The sequence below is a fragment of the Charadrius vociferus genome, unplaced genomic scaffold (genome assembly GCF_000708025.1).
Source record: "Charadrius vociferus isolate BGI_N301 unplaced genomic scaffold, ASM70802v2 scaffold411, whole genome shotgun sequence".
NCBI lineage: Eukaryota > Metazoa > Chordata > Aves > Charadriiformes > Charadriidae > Charadrius > Charadrius vociferus.
The window spans coordinates 34,714-61,055 of NW_009646935.1; the positions used below are offsets into that span (position 1 = coordinate 34,714).

A 26,342-nucleotide genomic window follows, 5' to 3' on the forward strand; every position below is an offset into this window, starting at 1 on the left:
GTTGGCCAGCCCCGGCGGCATCCTGCCTCACCGCGACATCATCGGGCAGCTGCCCGGGCAAGTGCTGCGCACGTCGGCCGGGGCGCGGTTACTGCTGAGGCGGCCCTCGCTGGAAGAGTACGTCCTGCTGATGCCGCGGGGGCCCACCATCGCCTACCCCAAGGTACTGGCCGTTTACTGGGATGACTGGTAACTGGGAGGTCACCGGCCAAATCTCCCCCTTAGTTTCTAAGCGTAGTAACATGCGGTGTTTTTCTCACCCGCAGGATGTAAGTGCTATGTTAATGATGATGGATATCCACCCGGGAGACACTGTTTTGGAAACTGGCAGTGGGTCTGGCGCTATGAGCTTGTTTCTGTCAAGAGCAGGTGAGCACCTGGTTTTAGAAAATAGAAGCAGCGCAGTTCTTCCCAGGACTGGTAAGCCTGCCATATGAGGAAAGGCTGAGAGAACTGGGTTTGTTTAGCCTTGAGAAAAGAAGGCTTAGGGGAGACCTTATCACCATGTTCCAGCACTTAAAGGGTGGCTACAAAGAAGATGGAGACTCCCTTTTTACAAGGAGTCACATGGGAAAGATGAGGGGTAATGGGCACAAGTTACTCCTGTGGAAATTCCGATTGGACACAACATGAAAATTTTTCACAATAAGAACAATCAGTCATTGGAATAATCTCCCCAGGGAAGCAGTGGATTCCCCAACATTGGACACTTTTGAGATTCAGCTGGACAGGGTTCTGGGCCAATTTGTGTAGCTAGTGCTTTTGCCAAGAAAGTTTGGACCCGATGATCCTTAAGGTCCCTTCCAAGCTGATATTCTGTGAATTCCCTTATCCCACCTTGCCTTTATTTTGACCAAATACTTATGGTCAGTTCTTAAGTTTTGCTGTGTTCATATATAGCTTGTTGACTTAAAGGAAAATTCTAGCTGTGACAGAGCCAGTGCAGGGACTGCAAACCATTTTGACTGCATTTCAAGGGCCATAGTGCAAAGGGTTACCGAAGGCCCTGCAGAAAGCTGAGTTTCAGCCATCATTATCGTTGGCTTTGGCTTAACGGTACTAGTTTCTTTCTGCAGTCTCTTGTCTTTCTCGGTTTCCTTTTCCTCATCTCTGTGAACCAGGTGAATAATCATTGCTGGGTACCAGTGAAGATGCTTATGTGGACGCGCTTTGTTATTTTTTTCACGTTCTAGCTAGCCTGGTTTGATCTAGGTCTCGGTGCTCTGAAAGGTAGAAAGCCTTTGCACTCAGCAGTGTGAGTGAGGGTGAAACCTCACCCTTCAACTTCATCTCATCTGTAGGTATACCACATTTCATAGTCATTTGATTTGTGGGCTCCTGATAGACCAAATTCCTTAAGGAAAGAAAACCCCACAGGTGTTTGAAGTAATTGCTTTTGTACGTATCTGAAAAATAAAGCACCATTTTATTTTGTTTCAAATGTTTTTAATGTATTTCTGCTATTGCAGAATACTTCCCTTCTCTGCAATATTAAAGGACTTTTGAGGATAAAGACAGGATCATGTCTTTAGGGTAAAGATGATGTCATACATCATCTCGAACAGATATAGCAGAAAAGCACAAGTTGCATAGCCTGAAGACTTGTGTTCAAAGTTGGCGTTTGTGGGCATCCCACCATCAGAGTAACTGAATACCTGAGGGTGCCAGCAGTGGTCACTGAACCTGAGAACCACCCATGTATCCTGAGCTGCTGGGAAACCCCAGCATTTCTTCTTTACTATTTACCAATGTTCATTAAAAAGCAGCATTATGGATTGTGCTGTCTTTTAAAAATGTTTACAGTTTGGGCTGCCTTTGTGGTTATATTCTGTGTCATTCAACAGTTCAAGATAGAAAACATTTCAGTACTCCCACTTACAGCCAGCCGCGTGTCGGTGGGAGGTGATGCTGCTTCTTACACTCTTGTGAGGGAGACAAACTGAACAAATCAGCTGCTCTTTTTGTTCAAGTCCATTAAATAACCTTGTAACTCGAAGGCAGCGAATTCTTTTTCTCTTACTCTCCCATGTAGCAAAGCTGTACATCTGCTGTCCCTTGGCCTGTCCTCCAGGGTAACAATACAAGGCTTTTTAGAAGCGTGAATTTTTCTGAGGAAGTTTAGCATTCAGCAAGTTATTTTACCAGTGCCATTGATCCAACCCTGCTCTGGGATGCCAGGTCATGCTGCTGAGGATAACAGGAGGAACTAGGAATGGTTACACTTAGTGAATGGTACAAACTGGAGTGCTGAGATCCATCAGGAGCTTAAAATTGGTGAGGGCATGTAAGCAGCAGCAAAGGGAATCTGGACAGTCCCCTACTGAGATGAACAGAGCACTTTGTTCTTCTTAGTCATTTGTTTTAGGTGCAGTAATCTCCACCTGACATCCTAATTCAGTTGAAAACATGTATTTTAATGACCAGCCATTAAATGCTGGCCCAAGATCACTCAGCTACAGGTGGTCTTGATATACGTTGGGCCCAGGTTTTAAGGTCAGCAGTTGCACCTCTGCTCCCCTCCCTCTTTCTGCCTCCTGCTGCTATTCCTTAATTCCTTCTGATCATGTTTCTGCAATAAACTAGGGGTTTTTTGTAGTTTCATGATGGGATTTTGAAGATAGTATGGGACTATCCTCAAAGCAACCATTGCTGCCATGGGAGCTAGAAGCTGATGAAACAGAAGACAAAAATCAGCACTTCTCTTTCCAGAGATGCATTGGGAGAAAGTAAGAGTCCTTAGTTTTTCCCATCTTCCCCTACACGCAGACCCTAAATCCAAAGAAAGAGATTGAATACCTGGTGTTGGCTAAGGCAAAAGTTAGCTTTTGCTAAATACAGCAAATTATTTTTTGCCTTAGGTGTTCAGTCCCCTGTGGCCTTTTCATACACATGCATCTGGACTTACCAATTATTCCTGTCCTTTTTCAGTCTTGTCCAATAGGTTCCTTCTGATCACTTCAATATAGCTGTTACTGTGCCAAGTCAGCAAAATCCTTGGCATTGCCAGACTGTTAACCCTGTTTATGGGAGAAAGCAGTCCTTGTGCACCAGTTCAGTTCTATCTTGAGGAGAGGGAAAAAGGTATGAGATTTGTATTGTTATTTTCAAATTTATTGAACTTAAATCAGCACCAAATATGGACAGTGTTAATCTACAGCTTAACACAATTTGGTGCTGACCCAGAAATAAATTTGTTCTTTCCTCATGGTGGCTAATTTTGCCAACAGAATGATACCCAGCAAGAAAAATAGTTGCTACACAGGTAAATGCTGGAATTTACATCTGGTGGACACATTACCAAGCTCCACTGAAGTATTTGATTTCCAAAATTCTCATTGAGTCAACAGATTTTATTCATCTCCTCTCTTTGTATTACTCTCAGTTTATGTTTTGCTTTCTGTTCCTTCTTTAATCTTTCCCAGAAACTACTGATGTGGAACAGGACAAAGTTAAGACTGTGTTAAGCATGTGACATTTGCCACGACTTAAGTATTTTTGAGAACTGGAAAATATGTATGCAAACTTGATAGACTGCAGCTTCACAATAATGAAGAGTTTTACCTAGCTATTTTAACTAGTTGTCCTTTTTTTTTCCAGAAGTCAGTTTCAAAATGTAGGAAATTTTTGGAGTGAGGAGAGGAAGGAATAGGACTGACCTAGTAGTTCCAAACTGATAATCTTGAGTAATAAGGAGTTGGTGCTGCGATTCTACAACTGTTTAAGATGATCAAAGGCGACACTGCTGCAACCCTCCGTCCTTATGTGTTGGCTCTGGCCTCTGTCTGATCCAGGGTGAGCTAGATCAGGGAGAGATGGCCGAGAAACCCATCCCTTCTTCTGTTCAGTTTTCTGAATGGATTCACAGTGGGAACCCACAGGTGAGGGAAGGAGCCTGGTGACTCGACCTAAAATGGCTTAAAAAGTCACAGAACCTCACGGGCTGAGCTGCTGATTGCTGAAAGCTGTCCTTCCTCATTAAAAAGTACCAAGGAGAAGAAGCTAATGGGAGGAGAGGTTTGAGAAATTAAGAGTAATACAAGGATAGAGTAATACAGCAATGCACATGCTGCTGTCTGTCCCTAGATATACTTTACGAAGAACATTGTGTATTGGACTCGTATAGTAAATTTCAGGGTATTAAATTTATACTTAAAATGAGTAATAAAATAATTTATTACAGTTACAAACAGTAACAGGAAAACAACACAAGCCTGTGTAAACCAAGAGAGTACGCTTGCAAACTTGTTTATGGGGCTGAGATCAGTGAGCAGGTGTGGGGGTTTTCTTAGCTTTTCCCCCGACCCTAAGAAGGGACAGGTGGAGAAAGAACCATGCATGGAAAACAGCAAATCTTTGTAAAAACAAGAATTGTCAAAATTTAAAACCAGCAGTCTCAAATCTTATGAACAACAGAAGCAGTCACTGTCTGTCAGCTTTACAGCAGCTGTGAGTAGTGACCAACATTGCAGCTTTCTCGGTTGGTACCTCTGGTAGCTGTAGCAGAAGAATCATAGATTGATAGGGCCACAGATGCTCAAGTTGCCTGTTGCGGCGGGAGTTACTTTGGGAGGACATCTCAGGAACAGTTTGTATTACTATAACTGTGCTTTAATTCATCTGTGGATTGATGGATTTTAGTTTGTAAAAGAACTAGCCCAGCACTATCTGCATCTAATTGTTTTAAATGTAAAGAAAAAATAAATTGTAATTGATTGTTTCATATGTGACTTTTTTTCTGAAGTGGAGATGTAAACGTGTACTTCTGTTATTTACTACACTACTTTTTTCTAAATTCTTTATTACATGGGGGAAGAGTGGTAAGTCTAGTGCCTTTTGTTTGTTTTCAGTTGGGCCCAAAGGACGTGTTATAAGTTATGAAATCAGAGATGATCATCATAATTTAGCTAAGAAGAATTACCGGCAGTGGCGTGCTGCATGGGAAATAGGACATATGGAAGAGTGGCCAGATAATGTGGATTTCATTCTTAAAGACATTTCCACAGCTGCTGCGGATATGGAATCTATAGCACTTGATGCAGTAAGTTCAAAATATCCGCATTTGACATTTATCTTTTCTCCATAAATTAAACCCCTAGTGCTCACACTCTCAACAGGATTCCCATATCTAGCTTAACAGGAGAAAAAACAATCGGATCTTCATCAATGAAAGAAATGCTGTGACTTTTTTTGTCAGATTACAAATATTTTCAAGGTTTCAGCTGCGTGTTCCCAAATGAAAGAGCAGTATGGCTGTGGTACAGAAATATTACAATTAATCACTGCTGTCTTGTAATCAGAGACAAACTTACAAAAATATCCATTTCTCAAAAATACAAGAAAGTATCTAAGGCATGTATTTCAAACATTACATTTAAGAAAAATACATAAGCTTATTGAAAATACAAATATGTCAACACTTTGCTATCTATCAGCTATATAGAACGCCCAGTGTAACTAAGACCCCAGTTAGAGTGAGGAACGCTGTTGCTTGCTCCCCTGTCCTGCTTTTTATATACAGATTTTGTAAAGGGAGGTGTGCTGGGGAAAACAGCTAGATTTTATACACTTTTCCATGTAAAGCAGACAAACTATTTACATTAACACTTTAAGCAAACAACAATTGTGTTAAACTGTTTGAGCAAAGAAATAAAATATACCATTTTTATAAAACTTTAAAAGTAACAATCTACAGGAAGGATCAGATATTGCATATCCTGTTGTTTTAGTTTGAATAGGTTTCTAGCAGAAGATGGATAAATTGCCAAGGACAGATGTTTTCTAATTCTTAAAACAAACAGCAAGTTAGACATTGAGACTGTAGTGTGATCTTTTCATGATAAAGATGCACTTGAACATTTTTATTTTTTTAACATTTGTAAACTGGATATCCAAAGGTGCTAGTAAATGTAGTCTTCCAAAAGTTATTATTAATGTCAACATTATGGAATTTAATTAGTAGGCAGTTTAACATTAACACAGGACTGTTATGTTGGTGAAATGCTACTTACTGTTTTAATAGAAATTCATTTGGAAGCAGCAAGGACTTTGTAAATGTGTGGACCTCGGGTTTCTCTAAGGTTTGGAGGGGCAATAATGCAACTGGTTTGTGATTACATGCTGCTGTTGTATGCATTCATTTTCCACAGATAAACATTGTTTTTTCATTGAAAAAAATGATAGATATATTAATATTTACTGGTAAAATGTATGTATCTTTCTCTTGCAGATAGTTCTGGATATGCTTAACCCTCAGTCTGCTCTGCCTGTTGTGCACCCAAGTCTGAAACAGGGTGGTGTGTGCGCTGTGTATTTAGCAAAGTAAGTATTTACTTCTGGCACTTACACATTTATTCAGGCATCACCTAACATTGTTACAAAACTAACCAAACATCTTTTCATTAATGCTGGATGTGTATTTTAAATGTTTAACAAGATTTCTGCACACACCCCCTGGTGTAATTTTTTTAGGGAGTTGCACTCAGTATAAATGACATTTGTCCAAATTCTTTGACCTTTACTTTGGGAATGGTCTCATTATGGTCAGTGGAAATTTGCGCTTAATAATGACATCCTCAATATAACTGCGCTGTTTTCCCATTCAGTAGTCAGGTTGCTAGCTCCTTTGCCTTAAAGTTGAAGGACTCGTGTAACCTCAAAGGTAAAGAATGTGACAAAGGCAGTAGAATTGAGACTAACAGTGTATGATTTGTGTTTTCGAAATACTACCTTATCCTTTGCATTTCTTCAAAAGCATCACACAGGTTATTGACCTTCTCGACAAAATACGGACCTGCAGGCTCCCTTTTTTGTGTGAAAGAATCATTGAGGTAACTCATAGAAATTGGATGGTACTCCCTGCTAAAATCAAGAATTGCAAATCAAGCCAAATGGTGGAAACTCAAGAAAATATTGAAGAACCACCTCAAAAGGAGTATGAAGAAATCCACACTCAGGATCAAGTGGTTCTTAAAGAAAGTGAATACAATGGTAAGAACATTATTGCTGATGAGAGATCCTGTTACTGCAATTTGATCCTCCAAGGATATAATGAAGGCAAAGTTTGTAGGAAGAGGCAGTATTTTTCTTAGGTCAGCTGAGATTATGGTGAAGAATAGACAAGCTTCTGGACAGCCTATACCTTGTCAGGTTTGAAAAAGGATATATTAATGGTTATTTAAGTATCTTATTAAAAATCTAGACTAAATAGAAAATAAATTGCAATCTGCAAATAAAGCATGACTGTGGTTCTAATGCTGTTTTTAAATTTTTATTTTTAAATAATATTCAGTCCTCTATACTTGTTGTGTTGCTGCTTTAGAGGACCCTGATGGGCTTAAGGATTCCACAGAAGAAATGTTACCAGTGTGCTCTGTTTTGTAATCCTGCTGTTCTGGCAAATAAGATGCCTCATACTGGTATGGATTTGCAAAACCTATAGGAGAACAAAGAGGTCCGAATGTACTGACAGGTGACAACAAAGCACTTAAACAGAAACAAAAAGAAAATGAAACCATGTCAAGGAAAAATAAACAAAGCACATTGGCAACTCTAGGCTGTGTGTATGTTTTAAGCTTGTTGGAAAGAATTAAAAAAAAACCTCTTTTCACAGAATCACTTTCTGATGATGCTGAAACATACTGCTCGGTGCCTTATGTTGCTCGACCATCTTTCTGGCAGGAAGCTCATTCAGGTGAGACACTTGGAAAATGGTTTTTTATCTTAAATGTTTAGGGATATTTTTATTTTAATAAATACTATTTTTTTTTGTATTATCATTCTACATGTCACCATATCATGAAATCACAAAACTTATAATAATAAAGTAATCACTGTATATTCAAATACTGAAGTAGTAACTTGTTTTGTTTTTTAATTAGCATTCCTTACCAAGCTGAGAAAGTTTCGACCACCGCTTTCTTGATGCTGCTGTTAGCTGCTAATTTGAGTATTGTATCAAAATAAAATAAAATGTTACAATATAGCTGCTAAATTTTGCAAGTTGTGTAACTTTTAACTAATGACTGCTTTGATTTCTACTGCCTATAAACTTTGAAATCCCACCTACTGTCCAAAGGGAAAAGTTTTAATAGAATCATCAGGTAATAGTGTTGAGATGCAACACAGATTGTTCTGCAAAGCACAATAGCTGTTTCTGCCTCATTGGGTATATTTCACTCTTCATAGCTTGTAAACCAATCCATGGATTTGTCTGGGTTGAAGGTGCTACCTCGTCTCCTTTTGCTGGACAGGCTCTGACAGTCTACCAGAAATAAGGAGAAAAAAAAAATGTAGTAAGAAAATAATGGCTCCAAGTCTGTCCTTTGAAATGCAAGTGAAGCAGCTTCTGACTTCACTAGCTACCAACTGGTGGTGAGAGTTTCTTTAAGAATAATGTTCTTCAAGCACAACTAAGAGAAACAAATTCACTGACTTTGTTCTCTTGATAAAGCTGTGCTTATTTCAAGGAAAAGACCAGTTTTTTATAGGTATAGCTTTGGTTCACTTCCAGCATCCATGCTGAAAGTTGCATGGTTATTTGTGAACTTTACTATACATAAAGCATTTTCCAACAGTCAAAATACATACATTTTTTTCTGACCTCTGTCAGATACGACAAGCAAGATCTCTCAGGTAAAAAAAAGATTTAAAGTTAAGTCTTTTAGGGTCTTGGTGTAAGTCTCAGTGTATGCATGTGGTGGTTTAACACCTTATATTTATTAAATGATGTCTTGTAGACTCCTGACTTGTTCTGTATCTGAAGCAAGATTCAAATGCCAAATTTTTCCAAGTTGAGGTATCCCTTGAGAATAACAGTTGTGCTGAAGCTGTCAAAAGCACAATCCTACTATAATAGTGAAAATTTGGATATTAGTGAGAGCATATGCAAATAAAAAATAGAGCTATAAATAACTGTAACCATGTATTAAATAAGTACGCTAAGAACTCTGCAGTGGCTAAGCACATGAAAGTATCTTTGCAGAACTGAGGCCTTTTACAGCTCCCCCAGGAAGTTTACATCTCGGGTGTGTTCCACTCATAATAATAAATTGAACAATGAGCATTTGCCCCATGACTGCTGTATGTAATGGAGGCTTCTCATACAAAGGCTCAGAGCACTATTTTGAGTAGATGAACGTGCAAAGACTCAACTACATAAAACAATTTTCACAATAAACTCTTGTACTGTTTTCTACTTGTACCCCAGTCTTAAAAAGAAATCTTGTGTAAACTCCATCAACAATTGAGATACCCTTAAAGGAAAATGTGAATTGTGATTTAACATATGTCCAAACCGATGACAACAACTGAGCAGTCTGCCCTTTCTAAAAACAGCATTCAACAAGAGCACTCTAATTCATATGATACACAACAGTAATTTTACTGTTTCTTCTAGCCAATCCTAAGTGTTTAAAATAGGATTCTCAATTTAAATTATAATGCAAGAATAGTAATAAATGTCTAAATAGACTGGAATGCATCCCAAATCTACTTTAGTAGATGAAAGTAATTTGAAGAGACTCAGAATATAAAGCAGTTGGTACTTCCCGGGAAGTCAAGAGGCAAGATGTGAAAATGAAAATGAAACAATGGCAGTAAAAGCACAGTTCTGCCAAGGAAACTGCATTTGTATCAGCGACATATGCTCAGAGAGATCATGTCTTGTCATACCAAGAAGGACACAGTAGTCCCTACAGTAGTCTGAAGGGCAAATATGGCCTCAGTTGCCTAAACTAATTGAAAATTATTTGCAATATTAAACCATACCTTGGGCATAATAAAAAGGAGAGTCAACAAGCATTTTTTCAGTTGGAAAGGTGTCCTTCAAATTCTGGGATGAATGTAATTCCATCATCTCCAAAGTGCCAGTAGATGAGGAGGAAGATGATGATAATCCTAGTCGTACAAATCTTCCTTTCTTACCACAAAGCAAGCAGTCGGTAGGAGTAACACTAGGTCCTCGGGGCAGCTGTACTTCATTGTAGTTTCTCACAGCTCCGCTGTGGTGCACAGAACGTTCTCGCTGCCATGCGTAATGTGTTGGAGCAATAGCCATCACCTATGGGAACAGCTTTTATATCAGAAACCATAAAAATAATGGGAAAACATACAGCTGAAAACAAGGGATCCAATTCATGTATGGCAGAGAATTAATACTACATAGCTGAAATGCGTATCATCTATTAGCTGTCTACTTCTGTCTCACTAGAAAGTTTGCTACTTTAGGTACGAGTAAGTGAACCAGTTCTGACTCAGATGTGGAAACCCACCAGTTTACAGCTTTGTATATTCATGTGAATCATAACAAATTCCAGCTCGTGCTTTGTGTGTTGGACTGAAGATGGTGTCTTTTACTAACTACTAAATATAAATTAGATGGACCTTCTGGTTCACAAGGTCACTGAACTGGTGACTGTTGGAAGCTGGGAGGGTATGCTGGGAAAAGCATTCCACACTTCCCTTGTTCCTTGCACTTTTCCCATAAGCATCTAATTCCAACCCTAGAGATGGGGTTCTACAGTAAATGAGATTTTCTTTTCCACCAGCTGTAGTAAACATTATGTTCTTAGAACATGACAGGGCTTTTCCAAACAGATACATTCCACCTGAAAAGTGAAGAATGTCTTTTTCCCTCCTGATATGTTTGAAAACTGTAGGTTGTAACACTGTATTAATAGTAGAGAATGTTAAAAGTGTGACATTATGAGTTTTTTTTTTCAGATGCAGTGAAAAACCTTTACCTTAAGAAGTCAATTGAAGTTATATTATCAATTTTGAAGGGATTAAAATTTCCCCTGAGGTGCTGGGATTTTTATTTGAAGGTTTTACTTGTGTACAAACTTATAATTTGTAAAGCAAACATACACACAAACAAAATTATTTCTGAAGGGAATTAAGTGAAACAACTTATGGTAAATTTTAATAAAAACATTTGCATAAAGCGGAAAGATTCCAGGCAATAAAAACTTAACGTCTAGCGGTAGTGCAATGTAAAATATTCTAATTTACCTTAAAAGCATTGTTTTAAAGAATGTATTTTAAATGCAGAAGAAAAAAAATTAATGGCAGGTAAATGGACTATTACATTTCAGCTGCATCTTTTCTTTCCCAAAGCTTGACTATGCACTTAAAGGAAGAGATTATTTCTATAGAGCTAGATTGTCAGCTGGTATTAATTGTTGTAGTTTCAGCATCTACAATATTAAACCCCTCCCTACCTCTTCACAGCAGCGTCTGCTTACAATAGCCCTGTAGTCAATTCTACTCCATAGTTGATCTCTTAACTTTAAGAAATCAGGGAAGAGCTTTCTCCAGGCTTTTCCTAAAGCCCATGGGAAAATGTCATACTTTGATTCTTCATCGTCTTCTTCAACTGTATTTGCCAGATACCTTCAAATATATATATGCTTGTGTCTGTAAATGTTGTTCAATCTTGTATCACTATATTAGTATGACTTCTAACATTAAAAGCATATGACTTCTTAGTATGACCTAGTATGACTTAGTATGACTTCTAACATTAAAAACATAAAAAAACATAACATTGAAGTAGTTCTTTTTCCTAGTAGTGTGAGAAAAAACGCTAACAATAGCCTTCTCTCTGGAGTACAGTATTTTCTTAATCAGAAAGTTCCATATGTGTCCTTTGGGTAAATAAAAACTTAACTTAAGCTATTATAAAGACTGCTTTACCCTAGAGTCTCCTAAACTAGTAGATAGGCAAGAACTAACACATCCTGACAGCTTTCTCCAAACTGGCAAGATACCCTTGCACTAAAATGACCAGTTTATGTCAGATTCTCTAAACAAAGCTTAAAACTATCTTATCAAATGTTTATGAAATCTTACGAATCTTATTAACACTTTACATTTTGTACTTCATGGATTTTAACTAGTCTTGGCAACTTACATTGCTCGCATTAAATTAGCAGCAAACACCTAAATACAGGTCTACTTTCACGTATAAATGAAAACCTTAAATGATTTTCCTCATGTCCATATTTCTCCCTTCACCACGTGCTATTTTTGGTTCTGGGTCATCTTCTCAGACAACAGGAAAATATTTCCTCTGGATCCACCTGATACTAAACTCCTGTAAATCATACCTGAAAAAATTATAACTTATAGTCTCCTCCCCAATTTTCTCACTTGCTCCTAACCCCAAATAATTTCTAGTCCCATTTTCACCAGACCCTTTGTCCCTTTCTCATCCTCTCGCTCTTCTGGCCTCGCTTTTCTCCCTTCAGCGTGGAGTCAAACAGCGTCTTCCTCTGTGCTGAGTGGATGCTACCTACAATATCATTTACAGGAGAATAAACAGCCATCTTTCTCCCCACACTAGTGTGCAAAACAGAGCAGCTGAGAAGTGCTGTCAGGAAGAAAGGTGATCTGAGCACCATAACACTGTGAAAGAAAATGCTGAATCACTCTGTAGGTACAGCCAAATATGGAGAGATAATATAGGCTTGGTAAAGACAGATTCTTGACTGCACCTCTGTTTCAAGGTATAGAAATTTTAGAACTGTTCAAAACAGTTCTTAGAAATTCTCTAGCAACATTTTTACAGTTTACTCAACTCATGTTGACAGAGACTTTAATAAAAAGTTACTTCTGAGGTCTGTATCATAATGAAACATTTCAGTACAAATGACTTAAAGGCTGGCAAAGATATAAAATAGGGTCTTATAACAGAAGTGTGAGCAACCTATATGTTGCCATGTATTTTCCTGCATGTATTTCTTGTAACGCTTAAAAAATTTCACAGATTTACAGTTTGGTAGGCAAAATGCCATGCTGTGTATCACTACACGAACAGAAATGTCCCCTCACTGCTGCTCAAGCTTGTTCCATACAGGTGGTTGTCAGAGGAATAATGTTGAATTTACACTATTTATATATACTATGTAGATTATGTTTCTATACTTCATATAGGAACCAAACAACTGCAAACTCATTAAAGAAGTCTCATCATATATCACAATTATCAGTGGCATAAACAATGGAATAAAATAATGCAAAGTTTATGCTAATAAACCCAGATAATTTAGAAGTACTTACAGAGCGACAAAGAAATTGATTCTGGTATGCTCATTTATTGTGAAGTTAGCCCTCTTGAAATAAACGAAAGTCATTGCCAAGAGATACTGTTTTAAAATGTAAAATATATCAAAGTATCAATGTAAAAGTATCAATGTATTATTTCAGTATATAATTTCCTAAAATATTCACACATTTATCTTGCACCAAGATATTTTGATCATTTTTATCAATGAGGAAAGCATAAACTGAGTTTCTTGAAGCTTCCATACAAACACATTGGAAAAAAATTATGGTCTGTATTTGCATTCAGTATAAAGTGACTAAGGGCAGATCTTTCATTCAGTATGCGTTCTGTTAACTAAGAAGGAAATATACTTACCTTGTCTGCAATTTTACAGCAACAGTCCATCCAAAGGAAGTCTTGGATAAGATCATCATCTGTAACAAAAGAAAGCTGTAGCATTTCAAACACCGAAATTGTTTTTGTTAGAAAGTATTTGTAAATAAATAACAGATCATTTTAGGTCATTTTATTGAACCAAATAAAAGGAAAGAAGCTAGACCCAGCAGTAGAGAACAGAGAAACTGAGGGGAGAGAGATTAGGTATGAAAAAACTTAAGCGACAAAAGAAGACAAACTACCAGAAAGGTAAGGTGGAAAATCTAGTGACTGCATTTCACTCATTCCCAGTAATAGCAAGTGAAGGTGAAAAATCACCAGTATTTTTTCTATTCATTTAACTTCTTCCTGCATTAAGTGGTTCCATCTAATAGCATACTGTTATTTCTGATGAACCACAGACTGTTGAGGCTTCTGCACCTTGATTACCCAATAGCCTTTATAAGGCAATACTGGCTTGATTATTTGTGGCCAGTGCATCACTGTTGGTGAAGGTGTACTATAATAGGATTACCACAAACTCTCTGATTCACTCCTATATTCAAGGTTCAAGTAAAAACCAAGTATAATCTTCCACTGTTACTTAATCTCTTCACTAAATTAAATAAATACAAAACTTTATATGAAAGAGACACAAATTCAAAAAGGATGCTACAACTCCTCAGATTTTCTTCCCATTCCAATTCTCCCCCTAAATGTTTATTCCCACAATAAATAACACGTTTGTAAGACTGGGAGTCCAGCCTTTTGGACTTGTGTAAAATAAGATGTACATTGTTTTATGAGTATTTGTTGAAACAGAAAAGAAAATAGGAAAGAGAAATGATCATAAAAGGAAGTATCATACCACCTCGGTTTCATTCTGCTGTGCAGTCAATACATTAATAACCTACCTATCATTATTAACCTACCAAATAATTTAAAGAAAGCTGTCATTTCCTGACGCTGAATAACTAGACATGGTCCCTTTGGACATTTATATTTATGACTAGGAACCTTTTTTTCACATTTTTCTTCATGGTCTTTAAAAGTAGGCCGCTTTAGTCTAATAAGATTTTTTTGCTGGTGTGATCTGGATGCACTCGATTTTACATGAACAGTGACATTGGGAGGTGTCTGACACACCAGGTTGTGTCTCATTTTGGTAAGTAAAGGTTCCTGTTAAAAAAGAAGAAGAAATTAACTACAAAAATCGTTTGAGCAGTAGTTTTCTATATTTCTTCTGTTCAAATTAAGCGTTTCAGTAGCGCTCGTATGTCAAGTGATAAGAAAATTAATTGTATCAGTACTAATTATCTAAGTCTTGTGCCCTAAGCCAACTACATAGATTCCTTTAATTTAGTTCAAATTTGATAAAGCTCTTTTTCAGTGGAAGGAGCCTTCAGTCTTTCTTTTTCCATTAAAAATTTTGAAAAATGGAAAAAAATCCTTTCCAGAAATCGTTGCTGTTTGTCAGATCCTCATAGCCCTATGAGATCTTAGATCTACCAAAAAATTGCAATTCCTCCCCTCCAATTTGTGATCATGTATTTTTAAAAGAACATGAGTAGAACTAATGCAACAGAACCATAATTAAGCCATATACCATTAAAATTAAAGTCTTGAGCTCTGAATTTTTTTAACATTTGGTTACAGCCATTTGGAATAAAAACTTATCCCTCAAATAGCCCATACCTTGAAGGCATAACAAAGGAAACAAACCTGAGGCGTTCACAACTGTAGAAATCAAGAAGATACCAAATGAAGTGTGCAGAAAGGTATTTTTAGACAGGAGCAAATGCATTTACTTCAGTAGGTCCCTCCACAGAGGACAGGGCTGTGGTGAAGATGTACTATAGGCGATACATATAGGTGGCACTCAAAAGAGTTGCGGAGAACGGCTCACAGCAGCCTACCTGGCTCTCCGGCTTTTACTTAGTTGCCACATAAACAACGGAAAAGCCCCTCAGGTAAGGATGTGATAACGCTCTTTAGTTCCCGGACAGCCCCTCGCCCCGGCCGGCCCGCCCCTGCCCGCCCCGCTCTCCTCAGCGGCCTTTCCTCACACCATGGCCCCCGCCGCGCACCTCGAGATGGCGCCTCTCGCAGCCAATCGGAGCGCACCAGGCAGCCGCCTCAGCCAATCGGGCGGCGGGATACTCTTACCTCCCCTTCTCCTGCCGCCTGGGGGCGCTGGGCTGCGCGGTTCCAGCGGAGCCCGCCCGCGGCGGCCCGACTTACCTCAGCCGTTGGGCGGCCTTGGCGGGGCTTGCTCTTCCCTCCGCCCCAACTTCTCTCAGCTGCCCAACGGCGCTGTGAAAGCTTCCTTAAAACATCTTCCCCGGAGACAGAGGACGTGAGGGAGATGGCAGGGTTGTGTAGGTGGGTTGGGGGAATCTCATGCACAAATACAGGTGGGGGGATGAAGGGATTGAGAGCAGCCCTGAGGAGAAGGACTTGGGGGGGTTGATGGATGAGCTCAACATGAGCCAGCAATGTGTGCTCACAGCCCAGAAAGCCAACCACATCCTGGACTGCATTGAAAGAAGTGTGGCCAGCAGGTCAAGGTAGGTGATTCTGCCCCTCTACTCTGCTTTTGTGAGACCCCACCTGGAGTACTGTGTCCAGCTCTGAGGCCCCCAACATAAGAAGGATGTGGACCTGTTGGAGCAAGTCCAGAGGGCCACAAAGATGATCAGAGGGCTGGGGCACCTCTCCTCTGAAGACAGACTGAGAGAGTTGGCATTGTTGAAACTGGAGAAGAGAAGGCCCCAGGGACACCTTATAGTGGTCTTCCAGTACTTAAAGGGGGCTACAGGAAAGATGGAGAGGGACTCTTTATCAGCGAGTGTAGCTATAGGATGAGGGGTAATGGTTTTATACTGCAAGAGGGCAGATTTAGATTAGATATTAGGAAGAAATTCTTTACTGGCAGGGTGGTGAGACACTGGCACAGGTTGCCCAGGGAAGTTGTGCAAACTCCATCCCTGGAAGTGTTCAAGGCCGGGTTGGATGGGGCTTTGAGAAACCTGGGCTAGTGGAAGGTGTCCCTGTGCATGGCAGGGGGGTAGGAACTAGGTGATCTTTAAGGTTCCTTCCAACCCAAACCATTCTATGATTCTATGATATTCAGGGAAGGGTCATATCAAGTTTCTGATCCTGTACTCTAGAGAGAGAAAAAACATACCAAGCAGTAAATGTACAAACTAACAACATCTCTGTATGGAATAGGCTGAAATTAGGAAACTTGGCAGCAGGGCGGAGATCATACCAAATACATCAGCTGGGCAAAAATCTGTTTCTTTGAGGTTCTCTCTTTGTATACATGTGGTCAGGTTGAGTTACCCTGCATTAATTGTTCTTTATTTTTTCATAATACTTTTCATCCAAGCAACTGAAAGCTCTCTTCAATTAACGACCATTCATTTGATAACTGTGGAAAACAAAGAAATTGTAAGTTACAGAAACTTCCACATAACCATCTAACCATTGAGTCTAGGAAACAAGGTTCTGTTATTTTTTTTGCCCTACTGCAAAACATAAAACTGCAATGAAAATTGTGAAGTGCATGCATTCTTATTCTTTACACCTTCACATTTGTATTCCTTGGCTTATCAATAAAAAGTGGCATACAATGTCGCTCTTTATCCACACAGAGCTTTCCAGGGTTGTGTGTTTTTTTCCTGTAGCTCTCCTATTCCTAATTTTTTTTTTTTTTGAGCTGGTGGTTCTGCAACAAAATATTAAAAGATTTCTTTTCGCTCTCAAAAATCTGTTACAATCAAGTTATTCAACAGGTATTGTGACTCTCTAACCCCTACTTTACTGTCCCCCACCTCCTAGGACCCAGGGCTCTGCCTGAACCAGACCAGCTGCATAACCTTGGCTCCGACTCTGAGGAAACCGAAGTTGTGAGAAAAAGCTGTGAGAAAGTCTGCAACTTTACCTTTCTTTCCTTGCAGGATTGTGCAGCCTGAGGTAGGATAGTTGAGATGGGGATGATTCAAGGATTCAAGTTGGAAACATCATGGACAAATATCAATGTGGAAAGGTTGATGCCTGAACACAGTGACAATAAGGAAACAGAACTTTACCTGAATCTAAATCCTCTGCATGATATAGTGGACTTAATTGGTTCTCAAATTTGCTTATTATTAACTATAGTCTTTAGAAGGTGGTTGAAACATTCATCCAAGAATATCTGGAAAAAATGTAGCTTTCTGATTTCCAAGTAGCTCTCTGGACATCAGGGGGCACTGTTTCACCACCAGCAATTTAAACTGAGACAATGCAGCATTTGTCTAGTTTCACACACTGGATTTCATGCTGTACTTAATTCCTAATCCTTCCTACAGGTGGACATTGACTCAATTTAGCTACTCTTCTTCTTTATATGTTATCACAGTTTGAACTGTTTTATACATATATATTTTTATATATACATGTAAAACACGAATGAGACCTGGGTTTGAAAGACCTGGGATTCTTACAAAATCTTATTTAAAAAAAAAAAATCAATAAATGCACTGGAGCACAATTGTATGACATATATAGTTACATAGGTATACTGTAGCGAGGTCCAATAAGGCAGGTGCAGAGCTGTTTTCTTCCTTTAAACAAAAAGATAACTTAAAAATTTTAGTGATCGAGTTGTTTACAGATAGATTAAGAAGCATCACTGAAGAAAAACACAGGGCTACTATTTTAATAAATTATATTTAGGATATATACACCTTTTTTTTAATCTTTCAATATTTGTGAGGTAGGAAAACAAATGCCTTTGGCCCCTGATATCCTTTCCAGTAATTTTTTTTTTTGTTTTTTAAGGAAGATAAAGTACCATAGGAAGAATACCTGCTATTTCTTTTCAAACAACGACATGAAGAAGAACCATTGGTTCTTTTAAATACAGATCATTGTTCAAAATAAAGTACGTATTTTTCAATTACAGACTTTTCCTACTTGTTGCAGAGTGTGAAATAGAAAAAAAGAGTCTCTCTTCCCTGCAGAGATGACTCCTGACCTTGTCAGGGGGATCCCAGCCTCTTGTTCTCAATGAAATGCACATAGGATGAGAGCTCAATTCCTAAAGACCGTAATGAAACTGAAGCATTCATCTAAAAAGCAAACCCTGGACCTGCGGTTTGCTCTTTCAGAATAAAGGGTGTAGTAAGTCACACGAGTTTCAGTAAATTAAAAAGGAACAGATAAACCACCCGAACCCACATCTATCACCAGAAACCTGGTTTTTACGTGGGAAGAGAGAGTGAGGATTTAGATGAAGCGTGTGAAACAAATCGTTACGGCATCCTGGTGCCTGGGCTAGGACTGAGCATAACTGACTGAATATGCCTTACCTGTTTGCTACTTGAGATAGTGAGTAAGGATACTGGAAAGGTGCCTTACAGCTAAATCCTTACTTTTGACAAATGTTACAGGATGATTAGAACTACAAATGGTGCAGTGCCACTTAAGTGTATGTCACTGATGGATAAATGGACAGGAAAATTGTTTTCAGCTCTGTTTGCTTGAAAAGACCTTCAAAGCATACAGCAGGGGTTTCTAATACATAAGTCCCAAAACAGCTGTAGTTATTCTCAAGTACTGAGAAAGTCAGGAACTAGAAGAAAAAAAAATCATTTAGAAATTATGTAGCAAACAAGAAGTGTACTGACTAGACTAATACAGCAAATGGGAAAAGAATGTGAAAGCTGCCAGCAAACACAGTGCATGTTTAAACACGCTGCTTCTGCATACTTCCAAACAGCCAAGTATTCTGTAGCAGAAAATCTACAAGTGCAGGGGACATAAGTTTAAACTTGCTGTTCATTTCTACTGTAAATAGACTGATATATCTTGTATGAACTTAACTAATTCAAAGCAGTCAGTGGAAGCCTTTAAGATTTATTTTTCAGGATTGGCACTTCTGTGCTGGTTGTAAATGAAATGAAGTATTCTTATCTGAAGAGTTCCAATTACTTTGTCAAAATAAATAGATGAGATAGACTACATTAGGTCTTCACCATCGTGTCCCAAAATGGCAAGTGATGAATGATGTATCCGTCAACATCAGTAACTCAAATCTCTGAGTGCATATTTTACATTAAAGGGAAAGGAGATGAACTGTACAGTATTCCTTTAAGTGTTTTTTTGAACCTTCTGACGTCACCCACCATATTCTAACTTTTTTAAGCCACTGGAGACCGCACTTTGCGTTAGCGAGCGTTTAATAACCATGGTTACTTGCCACCCAGTTGTGCCCGTGCCGTTTCTTCATGCTGCATTGTGCAAAGAACACCAACAAGCAGGACTCCTCTACACCACCATGACCCTGGAGCCATTTGTTCCGGCTGCCAAGAGCGCTGGGTTTCCCGAAACACAGGTGCCAGCGCGAGACACAGGTGTGTGTTGGCCCTGCCCGGGCGCTGTCTGCGCACTGCGCCTGCGCCCAGCTACCGCGAGCCCTTCAGCTGGTATTTTCCTCCCCTTTCCTCTTGGAAACAACTAGCAAACCCTGGACTTCAAAAAACCTTCTTGATGGCAGTGCAGCTGAAACACTAAATCTTCAAGAATTTTACTTAAACAAACATTTTTATAAAACTGCATTAGCTGAAAATATTCCGTTCCCATCTAGTGGATACCACACATGCAAATTCTCACTGATGTAATATACATGCACACATCAGTGCACAAAACCATGAAAGATCTAAGCAAGTTATTATGCAGGAAATATATCTATCTTTTTATCTAGGGAGATCAAAAGTAGACAAACTTTGCTGCAAAATAATGTCCTAAATTTTTTTCCTGAAGGCAAGTTCAGCATTTTTTAAAACAATAGTCATTTGAGTGGATGAAGATAGGTGAGAGCCTTCAAACGCTTGGCTAGTTGGCTTATGATTCTGTAACTGCGCAAAATGTGTAAACTGCATCAAATCTTACTCATCTCGTTTTCCAATTCCAAAGTTTACATTTACCTCTCAGTTTACTGGTCACGTAATTCAGATCACAAACTCTTTCAAACACAGGGTAGAGATTTATTCTGTTTTTACACTGTTGAACACAAGTGAATCTTTGTCCATGCCCTATAATATGAAACAATAGTAGTAATTAAGACAGGACAATTTCCCTATTGTCAAGAGACGTATTTTCATGGCACAGCATTCAGAAGACTCATCCCATGAAAGGATTAATCAAGAGTAATATAGCTATAATTTCTGAAGTAAGGGGAAAATATTTTCATATGCAAATAGTTTGGCTCCAGTCCCCTCATACAGCTAAGAAAGGAACAGCATCAAGTTCAGTAGTGGGAAGGCAGAACTTCAAGGACAGCCCTTTGGAGACTTAAAACAGACAAGTTAAAATGTGAGCTGGAAAGAGTCTGGAATTTTTTTTTCAATCCCATCCAATGGTGCAGGCTCCACATGGTTAAATTAGAGTTGCCACAGTTTGTTAAACATTGAATGCCCCTCCCAAGAAGCAATGGGCTCTATAATTACTACAGGGGCAGGTCAAAAAGCTTTCTTGTTTCTCTGAGTTCAGTAATCGCAAGTTGTAAAAGTTCTCTCACTCAGAGGTTGAAGCAATAAAATGACTAGTACAAGGGCTGTAAATTAAAGTGCAAAGAGAAACAGATGAACTTTGGTAACAGCTATTGCTAACTGAAGAAATAAGGGAAACTGATGAACTAGGAAAGTAGTTACAACACAAAAGCATTTTATTTCAGCGAGAAAGAAAAAAAAAAACCACAAACGCATACTGTGTGAGCTATGGAACACGTAGCTCTCAACCCCACTCTCTGCTGTACAGTGTCTTACACTAACTGGTGTCTGTGGGACAAGATTTTTCTGCTCAGCTCATGGGTGTATTTATTCACCTTTGCTTGGGGTGTGACTACACGCAGGTTAGAGTGAGGCAAGAGTGGGTGGGGATTTCCAGCATGTTAGCTGCTCCATGGAAACTGCCTGTGTGCATGCTGTGACCCTGTTTACGCTGAGGAATGAATGTCTTCTGCTTACTGCTGGGTACGGCGGTGTCCACACGTTACTGTGGGTTACCTGACATACTGTAAATCCACACCCTAGCTTGCCTTGTAGCGACCCGTATATATAGACAAGTCCACCACGAGCAAAGTTAATGGCAGACTCCTCCAGGTTGTAAGAAAAGTACTTAATGTGCTTTCTGATAACACCATCCTGAGAGACGGGACGACTCTCTGTCTGTATAACCATCTGCTTTGGTTGTGCCTACAGCGCAGAGATGTTGTCATGCGATAAAACATGTTAAAAACTATTTAGGACTCTCTCAAACAGTTTTTAACAAGTGTTTTGACAAAGTTCCATCTGTATCTTCTTCCCCAGAGAATGGCTAAAAGGGCAAAGAAAAGTATCTTAGATGCCAGACTTGAAACAATTTTAGTGTCAGTGAAGGTTTTCTTACCACAACTTGTGATGTCATGTTTTCCTCCCAGCCCTTTCCAAACCATACTAAACCAGCAAGTGTTCTGAGGGACTGGGCACAGTACAAAATTAATGTGCTTGCCTCTCTGCTACAAAGTAGTCTGGATGAAGAGCTACTAATTTTTTTACATCTAATGCTGGACATTTTAAGCAGCTTTGAATGCTGACAATAGATATTCTAAAAAAATGCGGTTGGTATAAGAGCCATGTAGATGTATTTTCAGGTGAGTGAAGACAAGGATGACAAGCCTGTTACTGACCCCACCCACTGGAGTTAAGACTAAGCCCTGGCAGAAAGCGGAGGATGCCACAACATATCAGACAGGTTGGTTTCTATAATCCTCAAAGACGCAAATAGAACATACATTAATTGCATGAGCATTTCTCTCCTGTGGCTACGCCCCGTCTAGTTTTATGAACCTCTGAACCAACAGCCCTTTACCTCTTGGTAGATACTCTTACTTTCAGCCAAAGGTCTCCAGCCTCATAGATAACCAAGCTGTGGGCTTCTGAAGATGAGGACAGCTTCTGCCACTGCCTCTGAACTAATTTCCATCTCCAGTGTGCATGACAATCTCAGCAAAATACACAAGCATAGTTATCTTTATCAACTGTTACTATTCAAGAAAAAAAAAAGTCATGATCTAGAAACAGGCCAAAAACAAACAAAACACATAAACTAGGGTTTTTTACAGTGTTCTGAAGTAGTTAGATGCTCAGTCTAGCAGCAAGACACAATTGCTCATTTATTTTCCTATTGGCTCTATATTTGACCAGCTCCATATGGCCGAAACATTTAAGCCCGCCATGACTCCAAATGTTCTCATTATTCAAATCAGGATAATAATAGCTATTATGTAGTGTTTTTAAAACCTGCAAGAAAAATAAAAAAAAAAAACAGAAGCACCACTTTTATTACTCTTCTTTGAGCAGCAGAATACATCGGTTTGTGAAGGCATGGAATCTTCAGAAACACATCATGGACAAGATACTCTATGTAATTTTTCAATAGTGTCCTCTTCCTACAGTCCTTTCAAGGCTTCATTCTATGGCAGATGGTAAAGTCTGTAAAAAAAGTTGAACACAAGCATTCTAAAACTATACTAATGAAAAGTTCCTGAGCAAGTCTATAATATAGATAATGTATATAGCTGTGCCTGCCATCCAAAAAAAACCTGTTGGCACTTCTGAGCGTAAGACTGTTTCTGGTTGTTTCTAACTTTGTCAGCCTCAACCAGTTAAAAGTCGCCATGAATTTTCAAAAGTCATCAATTTTCTTGAGAAACCACTAGTAAGACTATGTTTGCAATTTGATATAATACATGGCCTATTTTCTAGGTATGAGACTTGTGTTATCTTCAGAAGGGTACACCCAAAACCGATCAGGTTTGCGGTGCCTGAAGAATCTCAGTTGGAGCTAGATTGCCAAATATTCCAATGGCACTCTCTGATCATGCTCTCTCCACTCATCTCTGATCTGCTGACCACACTGCATGTCACAGCCCCACCTTGCATCGTTTCCTGATACTTCAGGAGTGACTCATACATCCTTGCAACTTTCCCTGAAAGCAGATTTTGTCCCTCTTCTCTGCCTGGGGAGTATCACAAAGCCCATTTACTCAATTTCTAGTGAAGACCTGGAAATGACCTCGTAAAGACCTAGGCCAAATCCCAGTATCACACTAATTCTTACTGACTTCAGAAAGAGCTGCATTTATCTCCTCAGATCTGATCCACAGTTCACTGAAGTCAACAGAAAATCTCCCAGTGGCGTCAGCAGCTCTTGAATACTCTAGTGAACTGAACTTCACACTCCAAACAGATCTGGAGCAGATGTAAATTACAGAGCAAAAGTTGAAAAATACATGAGTTTCCCAAATATAAGTTTACATATTCTCTAGGACCTGGTGATCAAAACATTTTTTTTTTTTTTAATTTTTGCTACCTGATAGAGCCAGTAATGTGCTCGTAGCATTTAAATTATAATTTGCCTGAGCTGTAATTATGCTTTAATAAGTGTAAACCACAACTAGCCTACACTACACTGCCTAATCAGCATTCAGCTATTTGATAAGAGGAGGTATCTCCAACAGTTGATACAATTATCCTGTTTATAACCAATAAGCAAGGCCTTACCTTTAGAGCTGTACGTTGAGGAAAGTTAATATAGACTATCCATTGAATAAGGTCACATATTCCAGCAAAAAGAGTTATGTATTGCCACAAAAGGTACAAAAAAGACACTGCCTTCCAACCCCCTAGACACCAAGGTGTCTGTGTAATGAAGCTACTATGACATTTGGGCCCTTTTATCTTTTTAACCATATGCCTGCTCCACTGGCTTTGATTATAGAGAGAAGCTTCCCTCAAAATAACCTGCAAAGAAGGTAAGAATAACACTATTGTGAATGGTCCCTCATTTCCATTGTTTTGCTGAGGAATGACATCATGTAGAGCAACTCTCTCTGCTTCTAAAATACCAAGCAATGCTTAAACAGTAATTTCTTCAGATTTGGAAACCTGGGGAAATTATAGATAATAAGCTCTTTATTTGCTCCTGCAAATTGGAGCCAAATTAAATGCTGTACTACAAAAAGCATTTGCTTTTTGCAATGCACCTATCTTTGCACCACAGTTATGGTAAGGCTTTCTATAGACGGTAAGTAACAGTTCAGGGAAAACAATGTGCCAGAGTAAAAACCGAAACCACACTGTAACAGACTGCTTTAGACTACACAAATACTCTAAGACCATTCAACCCTTCGACACTAAAGGTATGACTATTTTTTTATACTGACAGAAAAAGACCCCTCTGGTATTTAGAGGTGGTTGAAGGCACAGTGCTACTTTCAGGTAGTAGCCTGTGAGGTTTCTAAATGGCAGACTAAGGCTTGGATTTTTAAAACTAGGCACAGAGGTTTACCTACACAGCACAAGGGCAGAAGAACAAGGAGGAGTAGCATGTACCCAGCCTGTGTAGTTCTACATTTACCCTTTTTTTTAAAAAAACAAAAAAAGGGAAAAGGCTATCATAAAATTTACTGTTCCTTATCAAGGCTTACGTAGTTCAGCTTGGCAATTTGATAACAACAGGGTAACTCTTCTCATCTCGAGCAAACCAGTACCTTCACATAGAAAATGAACTTTACATTAAGGCAGACATTTCTGATTCTTTTGATGCTGCTCATCTTTCTGAAGAATGCCATGATTTGACAGCAACAAAGTGAGAAGTCTGTAGCTGAGACTTTAAAGTCTTCCCAAGTTTTCACATTGCTAAGATCATGCTCTTATTTTGAGTCTTTGACAAGTGTTTCAGAAGAGTATTAAGAAGCCACACAAAACCGCAAGAAGAATCAAGATAAATGCTGCAAAAGTCTAATTCGGGCTGTACCAGAAGACCTAAACACCGGCCATTTAACTTGGACTCATCTGAGACGGCACCTACCTGATTTCAGTAGGGCACTGTAGACAACAATACAAAACAAAAGATACAACACAAACACAGCTGTGCAGAGACAAACCCACATAGATAGCTAACCTGCACTTACATTTCAGAACATACAAAGGTTTCAAACAGTTTCATTACCTGAGGTCTGCGTATACAAAAGCAGCAACATGTTTTTATTGTTCAGAGAACGTAAACACTAGTAAGAGGAAGTTTCAAGTCTTTGGAAACTGTTCATTTCTCATAAATGCAGGAACAGACTTAGAGGGAAGTCATTCTGGTTTTCTCCTCTACTAAAATAACTTGTTTTTCTAGGACACCAATATATCTTCCAGAAAGATCTATGCACGTGTTGTTTTTTTTCAGCTGAATTAATAAACTGGGGGGGAAAAAAAAAGGCTTCAGAAAATATTTTCAGTGTACCGTACCCATCTTTTGTATTCCATTTTGGCGCTGCTTTTACATTTCGGAAAGCCATTTTAAAACCTGCAGCCGGCTTTCCGATGCTTCCTCGTGGGCAGCCTTGCAGGGCTCTGGCACTACCTACTATTTTGTGGGTCACCCCAGAGCTCTGCCGCCCAGAGACGCAGCACCCACCACTGCATTTCACTGAACGAGGGAGCCCGGACACTGCTGCACCAGAAGCGACTCTCTTCGGGGCAGTCCTAAGGTGGTGACCTAGTATGTATTTTAGAAAAGTAAAAAAAAAAAAAAAAAAAAAGCAGGAGAAAGATCTTTAACAAATACTTTGCTCTACACAGATAGGTGTTCTGTTTTTTGGGTTTTTTTTTTTCTTAACTCAGGGATTATCAGGATTTCTTTTAAACGCCAAGTCCTCACGGAGTAGTTCAAAGGGCACCACTGGATGTGAACAAAACTAACTATAAAGCGTGCCTATTTATGTCCGGCCCGGCTGGCCGGCAGCGGACTGCGGGAGCGATCCGTGCCCGCTCACCCGCCGACGGGGGGGAGAAAACACCACCACCCCCCACCCCTCTCCCCAGGGGAAGGAGGCGCCCGGCCC

At 39.2% G+C, this 26,342-nt stretch overlaps 3 protein-coding genes across 3 annotated transcripts in view; 2 read left to right on the forward strand and 1 right to left on the reverse strand.

The window, feature by feature from the left end:
- TRMT61B (tRNA methyltransferase 61 homolog B (S. cerevisiae)) overlaps positions 1-7,964 on the forward strand; it is a 10,790-nt gene extending 2,826 nt beyond the window's left edge. Inside the window, exons 3-9 of the mRNA XM_009894850.1 lie at positions 10-163; positions 267-369; positions 4,848-5,038; positions 6,227-6,318; positions 6,752-6,987; positions 7,610-7,690; positions 7,878-7,964. Of these exons, the coding sequence (XP_009893152.1) occupies positions 10-163; positions 267-369; positions 4,848-5,038; positions 6,227-6,318; positions 6,752-6,987; positions 7,610-7,690; positions 7,878-7,921 (901 nt within the window). The 3' untranslated portion in view covers positions 7,922-7,964. The remainder of the gene's footprint in view (positions 1-9; positions 164-266; positions 370-4,847; positions 5,039-6,226; positions 6,319-6,751; positions 6,988-7,609; positions 7,691-7,877) is intronic.
- Positions 7,965-8,171: 207 nt separating this feature from the next.
- Positions 8,172-14,578, reverse strand: SPDYA (speedy/RINGO cell cycle regulator family member A). The gene is made up of 6 exons (XM_009894812.1): positions 14,350-14,578; positions 13,418-13,476; positions 13,057-13,142; positions 11,217-11,388; positions 9,766-10,057; positions 8,172-8,260 (listed from the first exon to the last, which is right to left on the reverse strand). The coding sequence occupies exons 1-6, from the start codon at positions 14,576-14,578 to the stop codon at positions 8,172-8,174; spliced, it is 927 nt and encodes a 308-aa protein (XP_009893114.1).
- A 5,164-nt stretch (positions 14,579-19,742) lies between these two features.
- The window catches only part of EPCAM (epithelial cell adhesion molecule), a 12,206-nt gene continuing 5,606 nt past the window's right edge, over positions 19,743-26,342 (forward strand). The window contains exon 1 of the mRNA XM_009894851.1: positions 19,743-19,818. Coding sequence (XP_009893153.1) covers positions 19,743-19,818 — 76 coding nt within the window. The remainder of the gene's footprint in view (positions 19,819-26,342) is intronic.